Source organism: Canis lupus, chromosome 5 (assembly GCF_048164855.1).
Source record: "Canis lupus baileyi chromosome 5, mCanLup2.hap1, whole genome shotgun sequence".
Taxonomy (NCBI): Eukaryota; Metazoa; Chordata; class Mammalia; order Carnivora; family Canidae; genus Canis; species Canis lupus.
This window is the reverse complement of record NC_132842.1, coordinates 17,988,406-18,005,598: the sequence shown is the minus strand read 5'-3', so window position 1 is coordinate 18,005,598 and position 17,193 is coordinate 17,988,406. Positions and strand designations below refer to the sequence as shown.

Sequence of the window (17,193 nt, the reverse complement as noted above, 5' to 3'; positions counted from 1 at the left end):
ACACACACACACACACACACAGAGAGAGACAGAGAGACAGAGAGAGAGCCTCTCTTACGTCAAGATTTTCCAGCGGACAGGGGAGGGGGGCACTTGTCACAACTGATGAATCGACACTGATACATCATTATTACTCAAGGTCCATAGTTTATATTATGATCCACTCTTGGTGTTATACATTCTGTGGGTTTGGAAGAATGTGTGGTAAAATCTATTTGTCAATATAGTATCATACAAAGTATTTTCATGACATTATTCTTGTATCCCGGGGATAAATCCCACTGGGTCATGGTGAATAATCTTTTTAATGTATTGTTGGAGCCTATTGGTTACTGTCTTGTTGAGAATTTTTGCATCTGTGTTCATCAGGGATATTGATCTATAATTTTCCTTTTTGTGGGGTCTTTGTCTGGTTTTGGAATTAAGGTGATGCAGGCCTCATAAAATGAGTTTGGAAGTACTCCATCTCTTTCTATCTTTCCGAACAGCTTTGGTAGGATAGGTATGGTTTCTTCTTAAAGTATTGATAGAATTCCCCTGGGAGGCCATCTGGCCCTGGACTTTTGTGTCTTGGGAGGGTTTTGATGACTGCTTCAGTTTCCTCCCTGGTTATTGGCCTGTTCAGGTTGTCTATTTCTTCCAGTTCTAGTTTTGGTAGTTTGTGGTTTTCCAGAAATGCGTCCATTTCTTCTAGATTGCCTAATTCATTGGCGTAAGTTTTTAACATCGTTTGTATTTCCTTGGTATTGATGGTGATCTCTCCTTTCTCGTTCATTATTTTATTAATTTGAGTCTTCTCTCTCTTCTTTTTAATAAGGCTGGCTAATGGTTTATCTATCTTATTAATTCTTTCAAAGAACCAACTTCTGGTTTTGTTGATCTGCTCCACAGTTCTTCTGGTCTCTATTTCATTGAGTTCTGCTCGAATCTTTGTTGTCATCTTCTGCTGGGTGAAGGTTTCATTTGCTGTTTCTCTCCAGCTCCTTTAGGTGTAAGGTTAGCTTTTGTATTTGAGTTTTTTCCAGTTTTGAGACGGATGCTTGTATTGTGATGTATTTCCCCCTCATGACTCCTTTTGCTCTATCCCAAAGATTTTGAATGGTTGTATCTTCATTCTCACTAGTTTCCACAAATCTTTTTAATTCTTCTCTAATTTCCTGGTTGACCCTTTCATATTTTAGTAGATGGTCCTTAACCTCCACCTGTTTGAAATCCATCCAAACTACTTCTTGTGATTTCGTTCTAATTTCAAAGTATTATGGTCTGAAAATATGCAGGGGACAATCCCAATATTTTGGTATCGGTTAAGACTTGATTGGTGACCCAGTATGTGGCCTATTCTGGAGAAAGTTCCATGTGCATTTGGGAAGAATGTGTATTCAGTTGTGTTTGGATGTAGGATTCTATAAATATCTGTGAAATCCATCTGGTCCAGTGTATCATTTAACACTCGTTTCTTTGGAGATGTTGTGCTTCGAAGATCTGTTGATTATAGAAAGCGCTGTGTTCAACTCACCAAGTATAAGTGTATTATTATCTAAGTATGTCTTAACATTGGTTACTACCTGATTGATATACTTGGCAGCACCCACATTAGGTGCATATATATTTATGATTGTTAGGTCCTTTCTAGTATAGATCCTTTAAGTATGATATAGTGTCACTGTTCATCTCTTACTACAGTCTTTGGGATAAACTAATTCATCTCATATAAGGATGGCTACCCCTGCTGTCGTTTGAGGACCATTTGAATGGCAAATTGTTCCACAACCTTTTATTTTCAGGTTGTAGGTGACCTTACGTCTAAAATGAGTCTCTTGTAGACAGCAAGTAGATGGGGCCTGCTTTTTTATCCAGTCAGAAACCCTGCACCTTTTGATGGGGTCATTAAGCCCATTCACGTTCAGAATTACTATTGAAAGATATGAATTTAGTGTCATCATGATACCTATTCAGTTCCTGTTTTTGTGGATTGTTTCCTTGGACTACCTCTTTCTTTTACTGAGTCCCCCTTAATATTTCTTGCAGAGCTGGTTTGGTGCTCATCATATTCTTTCAGTTTCTGCCTATCTTGGAAGCTCTTTATCTCTCCTATTCTGAATGAGCTCCTGCTCGATAGAGTATTCTTGGCTGCAGGTTCTTCTCATTTAGGACCCTGACTATATCCTGCCAGCACTTTCTGGCCTGCCAGGCCTCTGTGGCGAGCTCTGCTGTTATTCTAATACTTCTGCTCATAAGCGTTAGGGATTTCTTGTCTCTTGCTGCTTTAAGGATCTTCTCTTTATCTTTGGAATTTGTTAAGTTTTACTATTAAAGGTCGAGGTGTTGAGTGGTTTTTATTCATTTCCCCAGGGCAGGGGTGGGGGGGAATCTATCTCCTGTATCTGAATGCCTGTTTCCCTTCCCAAGTAAGGGAAGTTCTCAGCTATGATTTGTCCAAATACACCTTCTGGTCCTCTGTCTCTGTCGGTGCCCTCTGGAACCCCAATTAAACGTAGATTTTTTCCTGCTGAGGCTGTCATTTATTTCCCTTAACCTTTCCTCGTGATCTTTTTTTTTTTTCTTTTTTCCTCAGCTTCCTTCCTTGCCATCAACTTGTCTTGTATGTCACTCACTGGTTCTTCTACCTCGTTAACCCTCATTTTTAGGACCTCCAGTTTGGATTGCATCTCATTTAATTGATTTTTAATTTCAGGCTGATGAGATCTCAATTCTGCAGTCATGAAGTATCTTAAATCCCTTATCCTTATTTCTAGAGCCACCAGTAGGTTTAGAATTGTGTTTCTGAATTGGCTTTCTGAATTTGAATTGTATTCCAAACTTTGTAACTCTATGGGAGAGAGGATGTTTCTGATTCTTTCCTTTGTGGTGAATTTTTCCTTCTAGTCATTTTTCTCAGTGCAGAGTGGCCAGAAACAAGTTGTACTGGAAAAAGGAGAAAGATAGAGAGAGAAAAAAAAGGGGGGGGGAGGCAGGAAACAGAAAACAAAAAACAAGAGGGAGTATCCTCTGATTCTATATATTGTAAATCCCTCGACTTCCCCTGTTAGTTTCCAGCACTGCTTTGGTCAAGAACTTGCTTTCCCTGTCCTTCCAGCTGGTCTTCTGGGGCATGGGCCTGCTTCTACAAGCAATGCTGATTCTCAGAGGTGTGTGCACCTGGGGGAGCTGCCCAGCCCCCTGCCAGGTGCAGGGCTCAGTGGGAGCTGTTTATCCTATGAGGCCCCTGCTGAGTCCCTGGTAAAAAGTGACAGTAGGAGGAACAACAGTGGCGGCGGCCAGGTCTCCAGCCCTGGAGTCAGCTCCCGCAGTAATTACCACAGCTCCCAGTCCGAAGGGGCCTGGGTGCTCCACAGGCGGGCTGCACCCAGAGCAGGAGCCTCCTTACTGCCGTGTGTTCTCTCGGCTTCCGCCTGTCCCGGGGGGAGTGCCAGATCCTGGGCTGCTTCCCCTGGTGCCCTGGGATCTGGGGTCTGTGCCGGTGGAATCACGCTCCTGGGCCATGCAGCCCCCTCGAAGCGGAGCCGCCGCCTGAGCCGCTCCTGGCCCCTCCGGGCGCATGCTGCAGCCCTTTAGGGAGCTCGGCCCATAGTATGTGGCGCCCTCTCCCTTGGGGCGCAGTTCCTCTGTTAGTGCCCCTGGGAGCCTGAGGGCATCCCTGCCCATCCTGGGATCCTGCCCGAACTCCCTGCAAGTGCCTTTCCTTCCGGGAAGATTGGTAAACCTGCATCTCTGGGACTGGCCTTTCCTGTACTGGGGTCACTTGCCGCCAGGTCTGAGCCAGGCTCTTTGCGGGGCCTCCTCCCCCTTCGATGCTTTTTATTTTTTCTGTCTTCCTACTTTGATAGAAGTGAAAACTCTTTTCACTGTAGCATTCCAGCTGTTTTCTCTTTAAATCTCAGGCCGAATTCCTTGTGCTCTCTTAAGTAAAATCCTTTTTATTTTAAAAGTGGCTTAAAAAAATCCATGGATGCTACATTTGTGGTGAGCATAGTATAATGCATACAGAAACCGAATGCCTATGCTGTACACCTGAAACTACTGTAACGGGTTAACTATACTCAAGTAGAAAAAACTTTTAACTCCATAAAATAAAATAAAATAAAATAAAATAGGAGATAAAAGAACTGATGCCACAGATATACAAGTATCACAAGAGATTATTGTGAACCATATTGCAAGCACCCATATTGTGAAGTCTATATGGCCAAGAACAAGGAACAGCCTTGCTCTACACTGAATATTTCTATACCCACTCCTCCAAACTCAGGTTTTAAGTCTTAGTGTTCAATGTGATGATATTTGGAGGTGATGCCTTTGGTAAGTGATTAAGTCATGAAGGTGTAGTCCTCCTGATTTGAGATTAGTGCCCTTCTAAAGGAGGCTGGAGTGAGCTCCCTTGACCCTGTCCCTTATGAAGACATAGGAGGAAGACAGGCACTCATGAACCAGGAAGCAGACCCTCACTGGACACTAATCTGTCAGTGCCTTGATTTTGGACTTCCTAGACTCCAGAACTATGAGAAATAGTAAGATAGTTTATCAAGATAGCTGATCCTGGGGATCCCTGGGTGGCTCAGCGGTTTGGCACCAGCCTTTGTCCCAGGGCATGATCCTGGAGTCCCAGCATCTTGCAAGCCCAAGTCTTGCATTGGGCTCCCGGCATGGAGCCTGCTTCTCCCTCCTCTTGTGTCTCTGCCTCTCTCTTTCTCTCTCTCTCTCCATCTATCATAAATAAATAAATCTTAAAAAAAGATAGCTGAGCTGATAGAAGCTCAATATGCAAAGTATTTTTATTTCTATAAGCTATAAACAGGAAATGAAGTTGATTTTTAAAAATAATTTAAAATAGGATCAAAAGTATCAAATAACTGAAAATAAATCTAAAATATATCTTGCAGGATCTTTATAAGAAATTTTTTTAAACACTGAGAGTAGAGCAATTAAAATATTGTTTGGAAAACTCAGTATTATAAATGTCTCTTCCCTTCAAAATATTTATAGATTCAATGCAATCCCAATCCAAATCTTTGCATTGTAAAGCTTCATAAGTTGATTATAAAAGACCTATGGAGCCCTTTCCCCCTTTATCCTTTCCGTTCCCAAAGATTTCAGTCCAAAAGCACAGGAACAGAAACAAGGAGCGGTGGTGTCCCAGAGGGAGGTATTGGAGCCTGGCACAGAATTGGGAAGGCATAAATGTAGGAGTGCCACCTGAACAGTCTTAGAGTTCAAGACATAGCATCTCTGAAAGGTGAGTAACTTAGGATGAGGTATCACAGACTTCAAAGGTTCAGGAGGCATCCACACAGGGAAAGAACAGCCCAGCATGGGTTTTCAGAGCCTGTAAGTGAGGCACATCATCTGCAGAAGTGGCCTGGTACAGGGTATCTCAGAAAGGAGGTTTTTATATATCTCAAAGTACTTCTCCATAAAATACTAATTGTAAAGTGCAAAGTTAACATTCTGGGGAAGAAAACTGAAGATACTACTCCAGCGATCAACGTCACCAACCATGGGACAAATCAAAACTGTAGGTCACGTGATATGATGCAATGAGAAGAGTAGAGGACCAGTTCAGTTGTGCTCTTGCTAAAATACATATATGTATATGTATATAAATATAATCTTAATTTTATCATAAGGAAACATAAGATACGTAAGAAAAACCCACACTGAAAAGACATTCTACGTTACTGGAATGAACTCTTCAAAGGATTAAAAGTCACAAAAATCAATGGAAAGACTAAGGAACTGTTCTAAACTGAAAGAGACTAAGAAACACAACATCTTAGTTCAGTACATGGTTTTGAATAGGACCTTCCTTGCTATAAAGGATACTACAGACAAATGTCAGAGCTTTAAAAGAATATGAGGTTTATTTTATTTTTTTAGAAGATTTTATTTATTCATGAGACACACACACACACAGAGAGAGAGAGAGAGAGATGCAGAGACACAGACAGAGGGAGAAGCAGGCTCCATGCTATGAAAGGAGCCTGATGTGGGACTCGATCCCCGGTCTCCAGGATCACACCTTGAGCTGCAGGCGGTGCTAAACCACTGCGCCACCGGGGCTGCCCAGAATATGAGGTTTAGATGATAGAGGGGATAGTTGACGTAGCAATTGCACAACTGGGTATTTACCCCATAGATACAAATGTAGTGAAATGAAGGGGCACCTGCACCTCAATGTTTATGGTAGCAATATCCACAATACCCAAACTGTGGAAGGAGCCAAGATGTCCTTCAACAGAGGAATGGATAAAGAAGATGTGGTATGGGACCCCTGGGTGGCTCAGCGGTTGAGTGTCTGCCTTTGGCTCAGGGCATGATCCTGGGATCCGGGAAGAGTCCCATGTCCGGCTCCCTGCATGGAGTTTGCTTCTCCCCCTGCCTGTGTCTCTGCCTCTCTCTCTCTCTCATGAGTAAATAGATGAATTCTTTTAAAAAAAAGATGTGATATACATACAAAATGGAATATTACTCAGACGTCAGAAAGGATGAAAACCTACTACTTACATCAATGGGCATGGAACTAGAGGGTATCAGGCTGAGTGAAACAAGTCAACTGGAGAAAGACAATGATCATATGGTCTCCCTCATAGGTGGAATATAAGAAATAGTGCAAGGAGGGGAAACTGAATGGGGAAAAATCAGAGAGGAAGACAAACCATGAGAGACTCAACTCCAGAAAACATACTGAAGGTTGCTGAAAGGGAAGTGAATGGGGGGATGGGGTAAATCAGTGATGGTCATGAAGGAGGGCATGTGACGTGATGAGCACTTGGTGTTACATGCAACTGATGAATTATCAAAAACTTTATCTGAAAACGATGACCCTTCTAAATGTTGGGAAATTGAATTTAAATTTAAAAACATAATGTATACCTAACATAGTTTGAATGGGTGTACTTATATGCCAATTTTTAAAAAACACAGTACTGTAAATGTATTTTCTCTTCCTTCTGATCTTTTTTTAAAAGATTTTATTTATTCATAAGAGGCAGAGAGAGAGAGAGAGAGAGAGAGGCAGAGACACAGGCAGAGGGAGAAGCAGGCTCCATGCAGGGAGCCTGATGTGGGACTTGATCCCGGGTCTCCAGCATCACACCCGGGCTGAAGGCGGTACTAAACCGCTGAGCCACCCGGGCTACCCTCTTCTGATTTTTCTTAATAACATTTTTCTCTAGCTTACTTTATAAGGAGAATATAGAATGGAATACATATAACACAAAAAAAATAGGTTAATTGACTGTTTTGGTACAATATTCTGGTCAACAGTAGATTAGTAGTAGTTAAGTGCCTGGGGAGTCAAAAGTTCACAGATTTTTACACAGAGGATCAGTGCCCCCCTAAGCTCCACATTATTCAAGGGACAATTGTATTAGTGTTGATTTTCTGATTGGCAGGGTTGTACGGTAGCTATGTGGAATGTACTGACTTGCAGGATATAGGGGCCACAGGAATTGGGCATAAATTAACAATTTACTTTCAAACCATTCTGGAGGGAAAAGGTCGTTTTCTCTATTTTTTCTTTTCTCTAATTTTAAGACTCTTCTCAAAAAGTAAATTAAAAAAAAAAAAAGAAAAGATAAAAAGCCTTAGGCAAATCTTTTTCACCATGAGGAAAGAACTATGAATAATAAGTATTTAAAATTGAAATTATACACAGGGTTTATGGCACTATAAAAATTGAAATACATACAAACATTGGTGATAGCTTTAGCAGCAGTATATCAAAATGATGTGTGTCTAAATCTATATGTCTAGTAATAAAACATAGAAAATACAAAAAAAAAAAAAAACAACTACCAATTACCAGCCCCAAAACATTATCAACAACTTGGTCCGATCTACTTGGGCAGATTGGAGCCTGTAAAACTCAATAATGCTGGTTTCCATGTAGAAAATATGCTTAAATTTAATCAGATGCCAAGAAACATAGCTTAAAATAATATATAAACTTTCATTACACACGATATAACAAAATTTCCTTTAATAAAGATTTTTTGTACATCAGATATTTACTGGGAAACAATTAAAATGTTATATTAAACATCTAGGTAATAAACTTTTACTATATAGCTTTCAGATCATATACTTTCTATTCAAAATCTCTACATATTCTCGTGATGCTTGCAGTACTAGATCTTGATTTACATTTGATTCGTCAGTAGGTCCTAAAGGAGAAGATCTACAGAATCCTGATTCTCAATCATGAGCAACTGAAAAAGAGAAAGAATAATATTCTTTATCTGAAATACTTTGTAGTTAACTAGAAGTTAGTAAAAAAAAGTTGGAATCTTCTGAGTGTTAAAAGGATGAAAAATATCTACATATAACTACAATATAAAATACAAGATTACTATTAAATCAAGTTTGCTCACGATTGCCCATTGAATTAATTACTACTGTGGATAAACACTAGCGCTTCTGGTTTTCTCATTACAAGATGAGATTGCAAGCTGATGGCACAGTCCACCCCTGAACAATCATATACTATCAACTGAAAAATCTAACAGGCAATATCTAGAGTCAAATATATCATGGCAGGTTTAAAACAAGACATTATAAGAACACACAGAAGGGACATCCTGGTTTTCTATCAATATTGTCTGCTTTTCTGTGGAGGGAATAGGAAGGCTGATACCTGAAAGATTACTCTCTGCAAAGCAGCAGAGTAGGGTAATGGCGACAGAGAAGGCTCACCAATGTGGCAAGAACCAAATTGATTTGGGTGCTTATATTCCATGCTAAGAAACCTGGAATTTTACCCAATGGCAAAACCAGTGGCTGGAGATTGAAATGTCACCTGTCAAGGGACAGCTATATGAACTATATAATTGCTTAACTAAGTATTACTGAGACAAGTCTGGTCTGTTTGGTCTTCTACCACTAGCAGAAACAAGAATTTGAGAACGCCCACATTTTCAGATTGACAGTTCCATAGCGATGGCACAAGTGAAGGAAGATTACAGCCAAAAGTGCTAACAGGCATACAGGCTGCAGGTTTTTAAAAAAGGTATGAGGGGTCCCTGGGTGGCACAGCGGTTTGGCGCCTGTCTTTGGCCCAGGGCACGATCCTGGAGACCCGGGATCGAATCCCACGTCGGGCTCCCTGCATGGAGCCTGCTTCTCCCTCTGCCTGTGTCTCTGCCTCTCTGTCTCTCTCTGTGTGGCTATCATGAATAAATAAATAAAATCTTAAAAAATAAAAATAAAAAAGGTATGAAACACGATGACCAAATGAGGATTAAGTCTCTTATTCACTATGTTTATGTTTTACATTTTTTATTAGATATATCTAGACAAAATTTTAACAAGGGGAAGGGATGCCAGTTACTATTTGTGGTTTATTTCAGAAATTAATGACCATCTAAATTTGTGAATTTGGCAACATACCTTCTTTTAGTTCTCTGATTATACTGTCTTCCAACATCTGCTGCATCTGAAATAAGTTAAACGTTACTTACAATGTTCAAGTTAAACAAGAGACATTATTGTAGGAATTTTAGTTTGCTTATGAAACGTGGTCTGGAAATGATACTTTTAGAAAGTAAAAGCTACAATTTGCTTAAATAGAAAGCTAATCACATAAATAAAATAAATCCCTACTTATTTTAATCTGGATAACTGAGAAGAAACCTATAATGCTGTTTAGAGGATTCTAATAAAAAGTACAATTAATATTGATCAATCGAATATACAGAATTTCTGGAAGAAGAGGACGATGGTGGAGGAGTAGGAGACCCTAGTTTTGTCTGGTGTCTGGGATTCAGCTACATAGGTATCAAATCATTCTGAACACCTGTGGACTCAGACAGAGATCCAAGAAAAGAATTGTTGCAATTCTACAAATAGAACAGCGACCGCTTTCTGCAAGGTAGGAGGTGTGGAGAAATGAATCAGAGGCATATATCAGAAGATTAAACCAGGGCGGCAGGGAACCTCTGGAAGCTAGAAGGCAAGTCCTGGAAAGTGATACAGCAGCAGAGTGCACAACCAGAACTTTTAAGAGGTCTGTTCCAGTGAGGACATCCCTGTCTGAAAGATGCTCAGGTGGCAACGGGGGGCAGCATCCTAAGTGGGACGGACAGTGTGGTCTCAGGATCCCTGGGGGGGCGGGGTCACAGAAGGAATGGGGGCGGCGCCTGAGTATGGCAGTTGCCAAGGCGTTTGAGCGGGGAAGCCAGTTGCAATCAGTGAGCCCAGGAGTGGGTATTCAGCTCAGTGTTGCCATAAACCCCAAACCGAGGAACAGTCAGGTGACCACTTTCCAAGCAGGAAAAACTGGGCAAGACCTCCTCCTTCCCCCCAGAGGCACAGTGTGAATGGGAGCTACAGGGGTCTGCAAAGTTTGGAAAATCGAAAGGGGGTCTGTGCTTGAGATAAAAATGCTTGGTCACAGGCTGGGTGAATACAGAGTGCAGACAGAAACCAGGGAGACACAGTAGGGAGTGAGATCTTTCAATTCCAGGGCTGGAAATTAGGAGGCCACCATTTTCATTCTCATCCTCTAAAGCTGCCCAGAAAGCCTTCAGGGAACAAAAGCCACAGAGAGCAATCTGGAGCTGCTTACCTGGCCTGGCCCCCTGGCAAGGGTGGTGCAATCCCACCCTAAGCAAAGACACCTAAGAATCAGTGCAACAGGCCTCTCCCTCAGGAGGTCAGCAACAACTTCCCGCTAAGACCAACTTTACTCATCATACAGAGCTGCAGAACTCCAGTGCTAGGGGCAAACAGTATACAGAACTCATGGCTATTTCTCATGACTCCTTAGTCTTTCTATTTTAATTTTCTTTTTGCTTTCAACCATTTTCTTCATTTATCAACTCTTACAATTTACCTTTTTACACTTGCATTCAATCCTTTCACTGCTCTTAATATTATTCCTGTATATATTGAAGTTTTTCTTTCTGTACCATTTCGGGAAGTAGTTCCTTCTAAGAAATAGACTAAAATACAACCAGAATCTACTATACTGCTCTATTCTCTTCATCTGTCTGATTATAATATTTTTAAAATCTATCTTAATTTTCATATTTACAGTTACATTCTATCCTTTCATTGCATTTAATTTTATTTTTGCATATAATGAAGTTTTTCATTCTTTACAATTTTGGGATGTAGTTTCTTCTAACAAACAGACCAAAATAAACTTATGATATAGTATATTGCTCTGTTCTGTTCAACTGGCTGATAATATCCTTTTTATTTTGACTTTTAATTTCCATTTTTACACTTACATTCTAGACTTTCCTTGTATTTAATTTTATTTTTGTATATATACAAGGTTTCCTCTTAACCATTTGGGGATGCAATTTCCTAACAAAAAGACCAAAATTCACATAGTATCGGTGTACTGCTCTGCTCTCTTGATCTCTCTAATTCTATTATCTCCTTTGTTAACCTTTAAATTGGCTTCGGGTCTCTTCTGATTTGTTTAGCATGTATTTATCTGGGGTCATTCTTGATATTTTTCTATTCTGTTCTCTCACTCATCTCTTCTTCTCTGGACAGAATGACAAGATGGAAAAACTCACCGCCACAAAGAGAACAAGAGGTAGTACTGACTGCCTGGAACCTAATCAGCATGGATAGAAGGAAGAGGCTGGAGCGAGAGTTCAGAATAATGACCATCAAGATAATAGCTGGGCTTAAAAGAAACACAGAGGACATTAGAGAATGCCTTTCTGGAGAAATAAAACAACTGATATCTAATCAAGTTGAGATAAAAAAGGCTAATCTTAGTGAGATGCAATCAAAAATGAAGGTTCTAACTGCTAGGATAAATGAGGCTTCACAGAGAAGTAGTGATATAGAAGACAAAACAATGGAGAATAAAGAAGCTGAGGAAAAGCGAGAGAAACAACCACTGGACTATGACAGGAGAATTTGAGAGATGATTCGTACCACACAGCAAAACAATGTTAGAATAATGGGGATCCCAGAAAAAGAGGGGAAGGAGGGGGCAGAAGGCATATTTGAGCAAATTATAGCAGAGATCTTCCCTCATCTGGGGAAAGAAACAGGCACTCAAGTGCCAGGAGGCACAGAGAACCTTCCTCAAAATCAATAAAAAACAGGTCAATATCTCCAATATAATAACAAAGCTTGCAAATTTCAGACCCAAAGAGAAAATCCTGAAAGCAGCTTGGAACACGAGGCCCTGAACCAAGAAGGAGAGAAATATTCAACTGGCAGCGGATCTATCCAAAGAGACCTAGCAGGCCAGAGAGAGCTGGCATGATATACTCAGGGTGCTCAAGGAGAAGAGTCTACAGCCAAGAATCTTATCCAGCAAGGCTCTCATTCAAAATACAAGGGGAGATAAAAAGCTTCCAGCACAAACTGAAACTAAAAGAATTTGTGATCCCTAAAACAGCTTTGCAAGAAGTGGTAAAGGGGAAACTTTAAGCAGAGAGCCCAAAAGTAACACAGATCAGAACACGGACTTTACACATAATACAATGGCACTACATTCATATCTTTCAATCCTTTCTCTGAATGTAAACAAGTCAAATGCCCCAACCAAAACACACAGGGTATCACAGTAGATAAAAAAAAAGCAAGACCCATTGATATGCTATCTGAAAGAGACTCATTTTAGACACAAAGACAACTTCACATTGAAGGTGAGGGAGTGGAAAACCATTTATCATATTAAAGGACATGAAAAAAAACTGGAGTGGCAATATTTAAATCAAACAAATTGGATTTTTTTTTTAAGATTTTATTTATTTATTCATGAGAGACACACAGAGAGCGAAAGGCAGAGGCACAGGCAGCGGGAGAAGCAGGCTCCGTGCGGGGAGCCTGATGTGGGACTAGATCATGACCTGAGCCGAAGGCAGATGCTCAACCACTGAGCCACCTGGTCATCCCACAAATTGGATTTTAAACCAAAGACTGCATTAAGAGAAGAAACAACAACAACAAAAGATGAAGAAACTCACTATGCCATAATTAAAGGGTCTATCCAAAACTAAAATTGGACAATTATAAGTTTTAATGTGTCTAAAGTGGGAGCAGCCAACTATATAAATCAACTTTCTGTTAAGATTTCATTTATTTATTTATTTATTTGACACACACACACACACAGAGAACACAGGCAGTGGCAGCAAGAAAGAGAGAAGCAGGCTCCCCACTGAGCAGGCAGCCTGATCAGGGCTTGATCCCAGGACCTTGAGAACATGACCTAAGCCAAAGGCAGAGCCTTAACCGACTGAGCCACCCAGGCCACCTTATAAAGCAATTAATAACAAAAATAAAGGAACACATGGATAGTCATATAATAATAGTAGGTACTTTAACACAACACTACTGTAATGGCCAGATCATCTAAGCAGATGATCCACTAGGACGCAAAGGCTCTGAATGACACATTGCACAAAATGGACTTCACAGATAACTTCAGAGCACTCCATCCTATGACAACAGAATACACATTCTTCTCGGGTGCACATGGAACAAACATTCTGCACAACAGATCACATACTCAGTCACAAATCAGCTCTCAACTGGTACCAAAAGACTGGGATCATTCCCTGCATACTTTCAGACCACAATGCTTTGAAACTGGAACTCAATCTTGACAGGAAATTTGGAAAGAATTCAAATACACAGAGGTTAAAGAATCCAACTGGGGCAGTAAGGCACATTTTAAAACCTCATAGAAACAAATGAAAATGGAAACACAACTGCTCAAAACATTTGGGATGCAGCAAAGGTCATCGAAAGAGGATAGTATATAGCAATGCAAGCCTTTCTCAAGAAATGAGAAAGGTCCTAAATACACAACCTAACCCTACACCTAAACGAGCTGGAAAAGAACAGAATATTAAAGCCTAAAACCAGCAGGAGAAGAAAATTCATAAAGATCAGAGCAGAAATCAATGAAATAGAAACCAAAGGAACAGTAGAACACATCAATGAAGTCAGGAGCTGGTTCTTTGACAGAATTAATAAGATCGATAAACCCCTGGCCAGACATATCAAAAAGAGAACGGAGCCAAAAAATTAGGCAATCTAGAAGAAATGGACGCATTCCTGGAAAGCCACAAACTACCAAAACTGGAACAGGAAGAAACAGAAAACCTGAACAGGCCAATAACCAGGGAGGAAATTGAAGCAGTCATCAAAAACCTCCCAAGACACAAAGGTCCAGGGCCAGATGGCTTCCCAGGGGAATTCTATCAAACGTTTAAAGAAGAAACAATGCCTATTCTACTAAAACTGTTTGGAAAGATAGAAAGGGATGGAGTACTTGCAAATTCGTTCTATGAGGCCAGCATCACCTTAATTCCAAAACCAGACAAAGACCCCACCAAAAAGAAGAATTACAGACCAATATCCCTGATGAACATGGATGCAAAAATCCTCAACAAGATACTGGCCAATCGGATCCAACAGTACATTAAGAAAATTATTCACCATGACTGAGTAGGATTTATCCCCGGGACACAAGGCTGGTTCAACACTCGTAAAACAATCAATGTGATTTATCATATCAGCAAGTGAAAAACCAAGAACCATATGATCCTCTCTTTAGATGCAGAGAAAGGATTTGACAAAATACAGCATCCATTCCTGATCAAAACTCTTCAGAGTGTAGGGATAGAGGGAACATTCCTCAACATCTTAAAAGCCATCTACGAAAAGACCACAGCAAATATCATTCTCAATGGGGAATCACTGGGAGCCTTTCCCCTAAGATCAGGAACAAGACAGGGATGTCTACTCTCACCACTGCTATTCAACATAGTCCTGGAAGTCCTAGCCTCAGCAATCAGACAACAAAAAGACATTAAAGGCATTCAAATTGGCAAAGAAGTCAAACTCTCCCTCTTTGCCGATGACATGATACTCTACATAGAAAACCTAAAAGCCTCCACCCCAAGATTGATAGAACTCATACAGCAATTTGGCAGCGTGGCAGGATACAAAATCAATGCCCAGAAATCAATGGCATTTCTATACACTAACAATGAGACTGAAGAAAGAGAAATTAAGGAGTCAATCCCATTTACAATTGCACCCAAAAGCATAAGATACCTAGGAATAAACCTAACCAAAGACGTAAAGGACCTATACCCTAAAAAGTATAGAACACTTCTGAAAGAAATTGAGGAAGACACAAAGAGATGGAAAAATATTCCGTGCTCATGGATTGGCAGAATTAACATTGTGAAAATGTCAATATTACCCAGGGCAATTTACACGTTTAATGCAATCCCTATGAAAATACCATGGACTTTCTTCAGAGAGCTACAACAAATTATTTTAAGATTTGTGTGGAATCAGAAAAGACCCCGAATAGCCAGGGGAATTTTAAAAAAGAAAACCACATCTGGGGAAATAAGATCATGAATGAAAGAAGACAGATCACGACCAGCACCAGAGAAATACAGACAACTATAAGAACACATTCTGAGCAACTATATGCCAACAAACTAAGCAATCTGGAAGAAATGGATCCCTTCCTACCAAGACTGAAACAGGAAGACACAGGAAACCTGAACAGACCCATAACCAGCAAGGAAATGGGAGCAGTCATCAAATATCTGCCAACAACCAAGAGTCCAGGACCAGGTGGCTTCCCAGGAGAATTCTACCACACATTCCAGGAAGAATTAATCTATTCTTCGGAGCTGTTTATAAAAATTAGAAATGGAAGGGAAACCTTCCAGCATTCTCTGTGAGGCCAGCATTACTCTGATCGAAAAACCAGAGCAAGACCCCACCCAAAAGGAGAATTACACTCCAATATCCCTGATGAACATGGATGCCAAAATTTTCACCAAGACACTGGCTGGGAGGATTCAACAGTACATTAAAGGACTATTCACCATGTCCAAGTGGGTTTTATGCCTGGGCTGCAAGGGTGATTCGACATCTGCAGATGAATCAATGTGATACACTACAGAAATAAAAGAAAGGATAAGAACCATAGGATCCTCTCAAGAGATGCAGAAAAAGCAGTTGACAAAGTGCAGCACCCTTTCCGGATCAATACTCTTCGCAGTGCAGGGAGGGGGGGGAGCATATCTCAATATCATAAAAGCCATCTACGAAAAGCCCACACCTGATGTCATTCTTAAGGGGAAAAACTGAGAGCTTTGCCACTAAGGTCAGGAACACGACAGGGAAGTCCACTCTCTGGACAACCAGTGTTGTTCGACATAGCCTCAGCATTTAGACAACAAAAAGAAATAAAAAGGCGTCTGAATCAGAAAAGAACTCAAACTCTCACTTTTCTCAGAGGACATGATATCCTATGTGGAAAACCCAAAAGACTCCACCCCAACGTTGCTAGGACCCTTTCCTGAATTCAGCAAAGCAGCAGGATAGGAAATCCATGCACAGAAATCAGTTGCATTTCTATACACTAACAATGAGATGGAAGAAAGAGAAACTGAGGAGTCGATTCCATTGACCATTGCAGCAAACACCATAAGATGCCTAGGAATAAACCTACCCAGAGAGACAAAGGATCTATACTCTGAAGATGACAGGACATTCTGGAAAGAAATTGAGAAAGGTGTAAAGAACTGGAAATACATTCCATGCTCATGGATTGAAAGAATTAAATATTGTTAAAATGTTTATGCTAGCTCCATCAATCTATATATTCAATGCAATCTCTATCAAAATACTACCAACTCCTTTTATACAGCTGGAGTAAATAACGGTAAGATTTGTTTGGAACCTCAGAAGACCCCGAATAGCCAAACATATGTTGATAGAGGTAGCCATAGCTGGTGGCATTACAAGCCGGACTTCAAGCTCTATTTTAAAGCTGTGATCAACAAGACAGTATGGTACTGGCACAAAAGCAGACATGTCGATCAATGGCCCAGAAGAGAAAACCCAGAAGTGGACCCTCAACTCTATGGTCCACTCCTCTTCAACAATACTGGAAAGAAAATCCAATGGAGACAAAGCAGTCTCTTCAACAAATGGTGTGGGAAATCAGACCACCACATGTAGAAGAATAAAACGGGACCATTTTCTTATGCTATACACAAAAATAGAGTCAAAATGGATGAAACACCCAAATGTGAGATAGGAATCCATCAAAATCCTAGAGGAGAACACAGCCAGCAACCTCTGTGACCTCGGCTGCCGCAACTTCTTGCTAGAACATGTCACCAGATCCCAAAATGACCTACTGGGAATTCATCAAGA

The 17,193-nt window shown here is 40.5% G+C and overlaps 2 protein-coding genes across 5 annotated transcripts in view; one reads left to right on the top strand and one right to left on the bottom strand.

Annotated features, from left to right (window-relative positions):
• The window catches only part of LOC140633127 (coiled-coil domain-containing protein 144A-like), a 606,261-nt gene that overhangs the window by 203,148 nt on the left and 385,920 nt on the right, over positions 1-17,193 (top strand).
• The window catches only part of LOC140633286 (ankyrin repeat domain-containing protein 26-like), a 169,390-nt gene that overhangs the window by 16,334 nt on the left and 135,863 nt on the right, over positions 1-17,193 (bottom strand). Inside the window, exons 30-31 of one of the 4 annotated variants that reach the window (XM_072825615.1) lie at positions 9,406-9,451; positions 7,985-8,228 (exon numbers count right to left, since the gene is read on the bottom strand). The exons of 2 other annotated variants lie outside the window; for them this stretch is intronic. In XM_072825615.1, the coding sequence (XP_072681716.1) occupies positions 8,215-8,228; positions 9,406-9,451 (60 nt within the window). In that variant the 3' untranslated portion in view covers positions 7,985-8,214. Of the gene's footprint in view, positions 1-7,984; positions 8,229-9,405; positions 9,452-17,193 lie in introns of those variants that run through there. One more of the 4 variants, XM_072825616.1, reaches the window with a different exon arrangement.